The sequence below is a fragment of the Rattus norvegicus genome, chromosome 2 (genome assembly GCF_036323735.1).
Source record: "Rattus norvegicus strain BN/NHsdMcwi chromosome 2, GRCr8, whole genome shotgun sequence".
Classification (NCBI taxonomy): domain Eukaryota; kingdom Metazoa; phylum Chordata; class Mammalia; order Rodentia; family Muridae; genus Rattus; species Rattus norvegicus.
In genome coordinates this window covers 98,277,728-98,290,367 of record NC_086020.1, presented here as the reverse complement: position 1 = coordinate 98,290,367, position 12,640 = coordinate 98,277,728, and the positions used below count along the sequence as shown (strand labels likewise).

The following is a 12,640-nucleotide window of genomic DNA, read 5'->3' as shown; positions in this document are numbered from 1 at the left end:
TAGAAAGGCCTTTCTCTTAAACTGCATAGGCAAACTGCAGAAAGATACATTGCTTTAAAGCTAAATTAAATCCAGAGAGTAAGGAGTTGAGAAATTAGTGACCGCATATAAGAAGTTAGGAAATTTTGTCTGCATTGGATAGGACCATTAAAATGCTAATTTACATACTTTGTTTACCATCATTAGCCATACATTTGACAAAATTTGTACGTTTATTTGGGGTGATTATTGCCCAAGACATCAAACATAAGCCATCGTGATTTTAATTAAACATTTTTGAAAAAATATTTGAATGCCTGTAATTGCTCATAATTAATCTTACAATAATCCCATTACCTTATCCAGGTATTTGGGAGGATGTGATAGGCAACAAGTGCAGAATCAGGCAAATCCCCTCAAGCTTTTGAAGACAAATTGGGAAATAACAATTAGTGTTCATGTAAGTCTATCTAGGCTCTTAAATCACAAACATGTGACTGTTTTGTTATGGTATTGATCAACTTTCTTGCACTGGAAAATACAAATTTCAAATTTCAGGATGACATCATGCCCAGTAGGAGTAATTAAAGCTATCTGATGAGGGAATTTAGAAGTTGAAAGGAATGATTGTAATTGATCCTGATCCAATCCTATTACAGCTTTTTATAGTTTAAGCTCCAGAGAAAGCACATTTCTTGTCAAGACATTTTTTTTTTACATTCTTTCATGTGTGCTGTGTTTTCTAGTCTCTATTTTTCCTTTTAATTTTTTCCCTGTAGTAAATAATGAGCTGCCGCCTGAAATCCGGCTTGCCAGTGGTCAGCTAATGGGTGATGACCTGTCCCTCCTTACTGCAGGAGAGCTGTCACCTTATATCAGTGACCCAGCGCTGAAGCTATTCCAGTGTGCTGTTTGCAACAAATTCACCTCTGACAGCCTGGAGGCTCTAAGTGTGCATGTGAACAGCGACCGCTCTCTCCCTGAAGAGGACTGGAGAGCTGTAATTGGAGATATCTACCAGTGCAAGCTCTGCAACTACAACACACAGCTCAAAGCCAACTTCCAGCTCCACTGCAAGACTGATAAGCATATGCAGAAGTACCAGCTGGTGGCCCACATCAAGGAAGGGGGCAAAACCAATGAGTGGAGGCTGAAGTGCATTGCCATTGGCAACCCCGTTCACCTAAAGTGTAATGCCTGTGACTACTACACCAACAGTGTGGATAAATTACGACTGCATACTACCAATCACAGGCACGAGGCGGCCCTGAAACTCTACAAGGTAAGCCGTACCATCCATTTTCATTGGCACAGAGTAGACAAGGGCATTAACCATTTCAGGGTTTGGAGCATAGACTGTCGAGGAGAGGGCAGGTGCAAGGATCAAGATGCACAGTTTCTGTTACCATTCCTAAAGGCATATGAAATGCACACCAGTGGAAACTAGGGACTTGCTCCTTTCCCTTTTTCCACCTCTCTCAGAGGCATGAATTGCTTCACTGGCTTCCAACAACAAAAGAATGTTTTCTGGCTATTGCCATTAGGAAAATGGTACTTTAAAGTTGTGTTTTATTTATTGTTTTTAGAAAACAAAAACAGAATATCACTAAGTGTTAATGGGTACAAGAAACAGAGGGCACAGGCAGTACCTACACTGCAAATGTATCATTTGATTGGTAATAAACAGGATATTTGTGTATGTACACTCTTGCTGACATAGAAAAACATACTCTTGCTTAGCGTCAGTTAGAAGTCTCTTCAAGAAAACTTTGTTGTTCTTTTGCATGATTGTTTTCCCAACTAGTAATGCTTTCTCTCCTTCCCAAAGCGTGTTGCCTACATAAATATGCTCTTAAAATGACAAGTGCTCTTTAATCTTTACTGAGAAAAACTATGCAGACATTATTCATATGTGAAAGTAATGAACAGCATGTATTGCGCAACTTGTCTTGATATTTTCTGAACCCTAATGCCTGATGAATTTATTTTTTGTAGTTAGTTCCCTGGATTGTCTTGATGGTCTTGGTTCCTGTATAAGTGCAGCACATTCATTTCTGTGATGAATAACTTGGCTACTTATTAAAAAAACTTCTTTTGTCTAGAGGATATTAAAATTCAGAAAATATTGCAAACCATTAGTCATCGTAACAAGCTCTAAATATGATTACAAAATCCATTTTGCAAGTGTTATCTATTGATTTATACTAGAAATCAGTGATAACTATACTATCAGGAGTCAACCAACAATTATAGTACCTATAACTTTTCTAATCCTATTGAAAATTGCAAGCACAACTGCAAAAGCAGATGTGCTTATTTGGGTTAGGCTCAGGAATGATTTATTAGGATTGGTCTGGTGCTGTACGCTTTGGTTGTTCCTGTTTAAATTTTAGATAGATGTACTATGCAGAAAATCCTACAGTCTCTATGTGAGAATTTGTAACATTGTTCCCGCTCTATTGGCACTGTGTGGATCGATAATGAAAGCATTAGATTTGGGTTGCTCTGTTCGTGGGAAGTGCTGGCCCTAATGTAAGATGGAGAGCTTCTACCTCAGTGCTATTGAAAATATAATATAAAGGATTAATTGTATTATAATTCATGGGTTTTGCAGCAACAGTTGACAACGGTTCAATTGCCTACTTTTTTTTTTTTTTGCTGTTGATACCTGACCTATTAAAAGTTTTAGAATACCTAGGAGAAAAAAAAAACAAACATTAAATTTGTATAAATAATAGATTTAGACCCTGGGAGCTATATGGAATATTCATGAACTATGTTTATATTCATACAGTTCCTCTAACACTTTAAATTAACATGTTCTGCATAAGAGATATAAATGGACAAATTTTTCTATTTTAATACTCTCAGGTAAAAACATAGAGAAAGGGAGAGAGTGTTGTTTATTTTCTTAGAATAGGTTACTTAATCAAAATGTCTGATAATTCTTCATATGTGTATAGGGGTGAGTGTGTGTGTGTGTGTGTGTGTGTGTGTGTGTGTGTGTGTGTGTTTATAAATTCATGCAATTCTTTCATCTTACTCCTGCAGGGCCATTCACAAAGTTCCAGGGTTCAAATTGAAGTTCCCTTAGAGGTACAGTTGGACAATGACTTCGAATTGTTAAAGACCCATTATGATAAATGCTTGATTCTAAAGAAGGCTGCAATGCCAGAGCACATTAGATCCCATAGGCAGAAGATGAACACCTATCTTAAAGATCCTATAAAGCATGTAATGTGTCCTTTGATTGTTTATCCCTTAATTAGTCAAGTATACCTACTATAGTGCTTTAATATGGTCAGCAGACAAAAGTTACTATGAAAAAGTTAAACACTAAATTCAAAGAACACCAACATTACTTGAGTACTGAAACCAGAAACCTGTTATTTGACAATTCAACTATTTTACATAGTTCCAGAAGAGAAAAACTAAAACTGAGTAGTTGTGTGATATTTCCAAATTCAATTCAGCAACTGTTCGATTCAGACATAGAATATTTCAAGCACAGTGATGAGGAGACTAGCGTGGCTAGCTTGTTTCAGCAAAATAAAATTAGTTCATAAGTAACATTAATTGCTTTTAAGTGAGAACCTAACGAATTGGATCAGGCCTGAAAAAAATCAGTTTGTCATATGGCTTAAATATTAAGATTAGACTTAAAGTAGTTTCATAGTTAATGACTAGACAATAATCTTCTCTGTAAAATTTATTTTTATTAAGAGTTTAATTTGCACCATTTCACATTGTAAATTATTTAGACACTAGAGAAAAGTGGCAAGCTGCATTTGTAAGACAGATACAGAGCTGCAAAAAACATCTTTGCTCATTATTGACAACATATTGATTCATAATGCTCTAAATGTGGCAACCTGTCAGTTCAATTTGAATAAAACACTCTACTCATTGTGCTGTCACCCTGCAGAAGCATAGCCTAAAAGAACTGTGTGCCTTTACTCCGTTTAAGGAGGGTAAAGGTTAAAGGTTAAGGGTTAGCGTAAAAGCATCCTTTCCGGAGCTGCCTACCTTTAAACTGATCAATTTAATGAAAATCTGTTTTACAGATGTTGTTTTAATGTATTTGGCAGGATTTAAGCAGATTTAACATTAGATGTGAGGTAGTAAAAATTATTTCTTTTATTTGACCAGAACAACACCTCTCCTTTTATGTTTAAGTTAGATGGCTTGTGGGCTATGGTATTTTGGCAAAAAACCCAGAGGAAGAATGTGTTGATGATCTTTCCATATGGGAAATAAATAAATAAGTAAAATACCATTATGTCTATTGTTAACAATGACTGAAAAACATACCATTATTTCAATGCTAAACATGACTGGTTTAAAAAATCAAAAAAACATTTCTTTTTCAGTAAGTTCTTTGAAGTTCTAAAACAATCTTATTTTGACATATTTTTTTTCTAGAGAAAGTTTAACGATGAAAGAAAATTGGTCAAGGAAAATGAAATAGAAAAGAAACGTTTTCATTATCCTTAATCTCCTTTAATGTCTGGATGCATATTTAAAGTGAGGTTAATAAATGCTAAGTGTACAGACAGTTAAATTTGGTCTTGCAAGTTAAAAACCATAAACATACCTATGTAGATATGTAACTGTAATTTCAAGATAGTCAATTTACTAGGCTAAATTATAATTTTGAAAATTTCTTGCTTTTATAATCTCTTAAAAGTTTTAGTGAGTTGGTTTTCACATACAGGGGTTCTTATTAAATGTTTGTGTGATGTCAGAAGCTGATGAGGCACGGGAGGAGTGGCTGAAGGACCCCCTTCACTTTCAGCCTTCATCTTAAAAAATGCATTGTAATTTGTTCTGTTTCTATAATAAGCCCTGGCATTCTGACGAGTCCAGTGGAAAGTTGTAATAACAGCTACTTAGCATTAGACGTGAACGTTAGGACAATCAAGGAAGGTTCGGGCAGTATCACAGATTACCATGGAGAATATTCTTGACTTTGTGAGGCCGGTTTTCTGGCCAGACTATTGACTTAACTATTGTCCTGTGTGCAGCACGCCTATGCTTAGCTGTCTGTGCCCTCTGACAGCCCTCCTCCTACTCTGTGAATGTGTGTGTGAGTGTTCACAACTCTCCTGGTTCAAAGTCAAAAGCTTATCCACCTGAACAGTTTTCCTCCCTGCCCCTGCTCAGAGTGAGGCAAAGGAGACTCTCTGAATTTCTCAATGCTGTTTTGCTATTCGGATTTCACATAGGCTAAAAGCACTGAAGCACTAACCTGCCGCCATGATGCACACTGCAAACACATGAGGCTTAGTCCTAGGTAATTACAGGGTATCACTGACCCAAGGAACAGTTTTCAATGCTTCTCCTTATTTATGATGTAGATTAAAGAAAGGACCCAGGTTACAAACTAAAACTCAAGGGGAATGGAGGATGGACATAAAAGACAATGAAGGCTGCAGAGTGAGGAATGAGGAACGTGTTTGTGGGATGTAAACCCACCACAGAATAATTGACATTGCCTACCCCCTTGCTCTATTTATTATCTGAAAATGCTAAATGGTTTGAAGGTATTGTGAGCCACAGGTATTTTCATAACTATATGCTCAAGTCCAACTTTGCAATTTAAAATTCAGAAAACCAGATATGTAGCATTTTAGTCACCGGTGTCATTGCGTGGTGGTGAAAGCTCATAGGAGAAGGTGTAGTACATATTTGCATAAAAGTCATTGTGTAAAAAGAAATTGCAATACGGGGATACTCTGAGAAATTCAAGCAGTTTTTCTTAATCTTATTCTAGACATTTGCTTAGATGAAGAAAGCTGTTTACAGAGATAAACAAAAGTTATTCTTTTCCCTGACTAAACATTAACCTGAGTATGGAAATATCTTTGTACTTTTTTGTATTAGTTTCACATTAATGTTCATTTCAAGGTTGAAAAGCAGTGTGAAATTTAATAACAGTTGTAGGATTTTTTTGTAAGTAATCACAATTCAAATTATTCCATTGTATTCTCATATTAAAAGACAGGCAGAGGTTGAAAAAGCAATTTCTACAGGAGAACAATCCATGCTTGCATAATATTTAGAACTAATAAATACACAGATCAAATAAAGAGAAACTGGGTAGCTAATAACAACTAATAAATCATGGGTGTTTTCAGATCACACTGTAATTGGTTGGCCCTTCTGACTACACAGCCTTCTGTTTCTAAGCATGATGTTGCCTGAACCATAGCCATGTGCAAACCAGGCCAATTCAGTCAGACAAATGTAGACTTCTGTGAGTGTACTCATGTGGCAAGTACTATGGTATATTGTGATCTGAGGATCTTTTTTCACCCCCATGGCAAGAAAAATAACCCCAAAGTTTTAAATATTAATAGATGGTTATCCCCAGAGATGATTAATTTTAGCCAACCTTGAATCCATGTCAGGGCAAATAAAATAACATTGTGAAATTATTATCAAACCTGGACAGATTTTTTTGTAAAAATGAAAATATGGCATCACGTCACTGCTGCCTGTTTTCTGTGATTGTCAACCTGTGGTTCTGTCTCCCTGTATGTGTTATAATGCCACTCTGCTTCCTACCTGGGTCTTCTACTTATGAAGTATTCTACATTGCAAGCTTAGCTAACTTCCTAAGCAATTCTAAGTAAGGGAAACAGAGGCACCTGCAATTATAAGTGCCATTTCTAGTCTTTTTCAGGATGAGCTGTTACTATATTTCCTTGCTGCAAAATTTCTGTTAGGGTGAGAGGAGATGGGTCCGTGCTGAGGGAATCAGGTGAGAGTCAGGAACACACAGAGCAGTCCCCTTTCTTAGAGTTTCTTTCACTTGCTGCTTCTGAATAAGTACACAAAACCACTGCCCCTGCCATCATACAAATACACTTCAGAAATTTAGTCAACAGCTTGACGATATTGTTCACTCTAAGTCCCAGGAACAAGTCAACTTGTACTTTTTAATTCAAACACTTCCATATTTTATGCTCATTCTATCTAACCTGGATTGTTGGCACATTTTATCCAGATGTATCAAATGGCTTATCTGTGACCTGTCCTGCGGTCTTTTAGGTACAACGAACCGAGTGTCATCACATAATTCTGGACACACATGAGAATTTCTTTGGCTTAATCTGTCCTTTTCCCATGGAGCTGGTATGCAGTTGTTGAAGCACTCAAAGACCTGGCAAACAGCAGTGCAACCACAGTCATATGTTCAGCAGGCCTCACACTGCTGAAAGGGTCTTGGCCTGGGGTGGAGTGAGGAGGAGCTGGCATGTGCATAATGACCACAGTTCTGCTTCCAGAACATCTGGGCTCCCGAAGCCCTACTGCAGATGCTTCAGCAAGTCTGCTTTGAGTCTGAACCCATGCTAAGGTGGAGTTCACACACACATGGAGATGTATTCATTATTCAGACAACCTGAGCGTTAGAGGTGATTTCTCCTTACACTGTCGGGAGCTTTCAGGAGAGTCTGAGAGGATGTGATTTATTAAGAGTGAGCCAGGACCACAGAGGTATAGCAACCCCTTACCTTCAGGGAATGTTTCCATGAACTCTGTAACCCAGATGTATTGATTGGTTCTGACACAGGGCCACAGCTTTATTTGAAGAAGACCTAGATTATATGCTGCTTCCTGCTTTGAATAACCAGAGAAGCATTTATTGAGCATTTATTTACTGTGTCTCAGGCTCCGGATATAACTGCATGGTGAGTTTGTCCATTAAGATGGCAGACAGTAAGGTGACATATTACGTGTTTGAAGACACAGAGGTTTGTGAGGTTGCATTTTCAAACTCTTCACAATTGCACGTGAATTTTGGAGTCAGGAACATTAATAAAAATTACAAGTTCAATAGTGCTATGCCAAGTTTCCCTGCTTTTTTCAGCTGCATTTAGTAAAAAGTCTGAATGCTCCAGGTATCTTGAATTGTCCATAGATATGCAGTATCCTACTTGTGTATCTTGCCTCACTCTACTCTATTACATAGTCACTATTTATAGATCATTTTTAAGCTGAGAATTTTATTTGCAAGTTTAATTCAAGAAAGAGCTTTCATTGCTTGACACATTCATAGTTATTCTTCACATAAAAGCATACTGCTATGTGTCATTGAAAAAATGAAGAAAACTAAGTAAGAATGTTGATTTACAACCTGATCTACCCCTCTACAGATCCAAGATGATATGAGTCCTGGAAAACATATATAAAAACAATTTACAATGCAGTGAGAGTTCCATCTAAAGGAACATCTTCATGTTGACTTGTTATACAGTCATTACCACAGATAACAGTTATGCACAACAATACTTTGTGTATTTATCTAATTTATAATTCCACATTTTGTGAGCTGTGGTGACACGGACTTAAAATGGCAAGATTTACGATGCTGACATAGGAAAGTTATGAGCCTAGCTTGGCTTACAGTGAGATCCTGTTGTGAGAAAGGGCATGAAAGAAAACAAAACCTGTTTTCTCTATCTACAAGGGAAAATTCTCTTACAGCATATATAACACAATATGTAAAGTATAATGTGCATATAAAAGCATATAGGAATAGATTCAGTTAAAACCTTTTGATCAATGGATGTAATTGATAGCATGGAACATATATTGACCTCTCATCTTGGGAAAGGAGTAAGTTGGGATGATATTTTCTCTTCAAGCACAAATTTGTGTGTGTGTGTGTGTGTGTGTGTGTGTGTGTGTGTGTGTGTGTGTGCACTGTATGACTTTGTCAGTGTCGACATGCACATGGCATGTGGGTAAAAATGTCTACACAAACACATGCATAGATACTGATAGAGGCCAGAGGTATGCATCAGGTATTTGACTCTGTTGTACTCTTTTTATTTATTGAAATAGCATCTTTCACTGAACCTGATGCTCATGGATTCAGCTAAGCTGGCTGGTAAAAGAGCTTCATGTGTTCTCCTGTTTCAACCCTCACCATTCTCCAGTGCTGGGGTTGTGTGCACATAGCAGGATGCTAGGCTCTTTCTGTAGATATGGGGAACCTAAACTCAGGTCCTCATGCTTGAGAAGCAAGCATTTTGGAGACTGCACAGTCTTTTCAGACCTCCTCAAGCAAATTTTAAGGAGTAGTACAGAGGAAGCTATACACAGATATTTGATGATAAAAATGAATGGAAAGTAAGGTTGGGAGTCCAAAAACAGACCCAGTACATGGTAGCACCCACTTTGGAGAACATCTTTTACACTTGTCATTTGATTATTTTCTTTTGTAACTATGTATTCTGTTTTAAAAGATCATTTACTGGTGGCATCAGTATGTGATTAATGGTATACTGGGAAGACTCTTTCTAAAAATATTCCTACTTATGATGCCAGATAATCTATTGACAATGAAAGCATATTGAGAATTTATTTTTCCAGTTTTTTTTGCCTTTTACAATTGCACTACTGTCTGAAGGAAGAAAATGTAGTAACCAAAACTGGAAGTTAAAAGTTACATTACATTGTCTCTTCCCTCTTCCAAAGACTTATATACCATTATTCACATTAAAGCATGCGGGGAAACCAAGATTCAGGGGGTTCGCAGGTCCTCATAGAAAGTAAGATCCTGTTCTTGCCCTGTACCTCTTCCATCAACGATAAAACCTTTTTATGTTTGAGGACAGCAAGAGCAGGCTGTGGGAAAGCAGAGAGGCTGGCACCTGATGAGCTTTGCCACTTGGTCTTCAGCACCATCATGTTGGTTATCATTTTCAGTTCTTTAAACCAGTAGATTTCCTAAAGTGTAGGCAGGTAAAGTGGGAACGGTTCTGTATACACAAATGCCATGCACTGAAATGACAGACTTAAACCAGCCATGACTAGTCAGGAGGGGTAACGTTATATTACCTATAAAAATGGAATTCTGCTTTTAGCAATGTCCTTGTATTGGCATGTTTTGGTGTTTAGTATATAAAACAGGATCGACTAATTGAATAGTTATCACTTTGCAAGCTGGTGCTTGCTAGTTAAGCCCCTTTTGGAGGCTGCATTAATTCATTCAGGTCACCAGGCAGTGGGGCACTAATGGTCTCCCACTGGCCTGACAAAGGAGATGGTGGAATGGAACTGGTACTGCAGCCAGAACAGCTGGGACAGTCACCCACCCAGAGTGCAGGCCACCTCTGTGTCCTAGCATCCTTAGAACACCTGGAAGAGTCCTAATCACCTGTAACCTATCAGGTGCTTAAAACAGCTTGTTGATTTGAATTTTTATTTTTGTATTTTTATATTTTATTTCTTACTTTAAACCATTGTATGTTTTTGTGAACCAGAGCCTCACTATCACAACCTACCTTCTAATCTTCCTCTCTATTCTCTTCCTTCTTTTTTAACCTTGAACTCAACCTTCATTTATTTTTATTTTCTTGGTTCATTTTGAGATTCCTAGGGTTGTGCCTCCAGTGTATGTTGGTAGACTACCTTCCTACCTCTGTTCTCTTCAAGCATTTGCCAAACATTTCAGTGTGAAACATAGTCTCATGCTATCACTTATGTTGTCTGTTCATAGAGATTTTTGAAGTAATTTGAACCTACTTGACCCTGTAGGTTTATTTGTTCATTCCCTTAAATGTTGACCACATATATTGATGCAATGTTCTTTTATTGAAAAGTGAGAGTTGCCTGAGTTTTGCAAGTCTATAGATGGTGTGTGGAAAGAAGTTTGGGACATTTCTTATTTCTGTTTTATAGTTTTCAAAGACTATTTCTATTTCTAACTGTCCATTTGGCAAGCCTAGACAGAACACCCTCTTATTGAAGACATACATCATCAAAGACTCAAATTATCCAGTGTTCAGTTGTGAAATATTGGACACCAAGCCTTCTTGCCATCACTTGTACAGTCCACTTATAAGTCATCTTTGTCAACATGCTTTCAGCACTCAGGAGAGGTTTTCTACAGAGTTACTAGTGGTGCCTTTAAGACAAGATTCACAACCTAAAAGAGAATTATGCTGTAGGATGATGTCATTACACAGGTGAAGGCAGGTACAAGATAAAATGAGGCCTGTCATTGGAGGAGAAGAAAGGATGGGCAGGAGAAAAGTTTTAGAGAGGAGGAGACTAGAGCAAGGAAGAGAAGCAGCTGAGGAACATGGAGGTAGATGTTAAGATTCCTCTCTGCACATTTACAGGTTGTTGTGAATATTTTTAAGGGATGGATTTTTAAGGGATATTTTAAGGCTTTGCATGTCTATGTGAGCAATGATATTTTATTAACTGCATCAGGGGTTATTGTGTTGTGTATTCTTTCATGTGGCGATTTAAGTTCAAGGGAATATATGGTGACTGGAGACACTAGCCCACCACGGAATTGGGATGTGTATGTCTGGCATGGTGACAACCTGCCTTGGGAACTAGATGAGTAGAAACATTGTTGCCAGGCTCAGAGAGAAGCCATTGGCAATGTGATATGGGAAAGAGTAAAAGCAGGTGAGAGGCTTTGCTGACTCAGATGAAGATATCTACCAGATATCTTGGAGCAGTAAGGTGCTGGACCTAGTGTGCAATAAATGTCAAGATTTTTTATAATTTTACAACAACATTATGCACATATCAGAATTTGTCATTTAGAATTCACTCTATTGAAAAGGCTGAAACCCTTTTTCTTTACACTGTAATTTTATAACTGTGGTGTTTTAATAAGAAGCATTTCAATATCTTTTGAGAAATAATTGGTGAAATCAAGTTGTCATCAAAATTATATCATCATCATCATCACGACCACCACCACCATCACCACCACCACCACCACCACCACCACCACCACTACCATCACCACCAGACAGTAAGAATTAACCCTAGAGTGGGAAGGGATTCAAGGAAAGAATACTGTCTTAATATTGGATTCTTGTTTGTTTACATTTTCGTTATAAAAATCAAATAACTAAAACCAAAATTTGTGAGGAAGCATCAATGTTTCAGTGATGACCGTTCCTTAAGAATCTTCTTCCAGTCTCATAAACAAATTATAAAAAAATAGATGCAAAGATATTACTTGAATCTGATGACTCATGTTCTGAATGCTTTGTCCCCAGCTGGTGGTGTCATGTAAAGAGAGATTGGGAGGTGATGCTTAGCTGAATGAGGTGGGAGATGTATTATTCTTTTTTTTTCCTTTTCTTTTTTTCGGAGCTGGGGACTGAACCCAGGGCCTTGCGCTTGCTAGGCAAGCGCTCTACCAATGAGCTAAATCCCCAACCCCCGAGATGTATTATTCTTGACCTCTTCCTGCTGCTCTCTCTGCTTCCTGGCCCACCCTGATGTGAACTCAGCTGTCCCATTATGCCTTTTTTTTTTTTTTTTACCATTTATGGATGGGCCTCTCTCTAGCTCTTTGAGCTAAAATAAGTCTTTTCCCCTCAAGCAGTTTTTGTCATGCATTTTAGTTGTAAAATACAAAATTAACTAATAGAAAAGGACATTTATAAATAATCTTTCTTTGGAGTAATTTAGTCTTTCATCCTTTTATTTTCTTAAGTATTGGAAAACCCAAAGTGATCTTTCTGAAGACCTATTGAGATTTAGAACATTATTTTTTTTCATATTTAGCTGGATGTACTTCTCTCTTTTACTTGCATCATTAGCAAGGACGTTAATTTCCTAACTGCCCAAGTTTTCTGTATTTACTTAGATGTGATTCAGTATAGATTAGCAAGTA

General features: G+C 37.5%; 1 protein-coding gene across 6 annotated transcripts in view; it reads left to right on the top strand.

Annotated features, from left to right (window-relative positions):
- Window positions 1-12,640, top strand: part of Zfhx4 (zinc finger homeobox 4) — a 189,075-nt gene that overhangs the window by 30,703 nt on the left and 145,732 nt on the right. For 3 of the 6 annotated variants that reach the window (XM_063281759.1, NM_001191702.1, XM_063281758.1), the window contains exon 3: window positions 837-1,261. In XM_063281759.1, the coding sequence (XP_063137829.1) occupies window positions 837-1,261 (425 nt within the window). Of the gene's footprint in view, window positions 1-758; window positions 1,262-12,640 lie in introns of all 6 variants that reach the window. The other 3 variants (XM_063281757.1, XM_006232162.5, XM_006232164.5) reach the window with 1 other exon arrangement.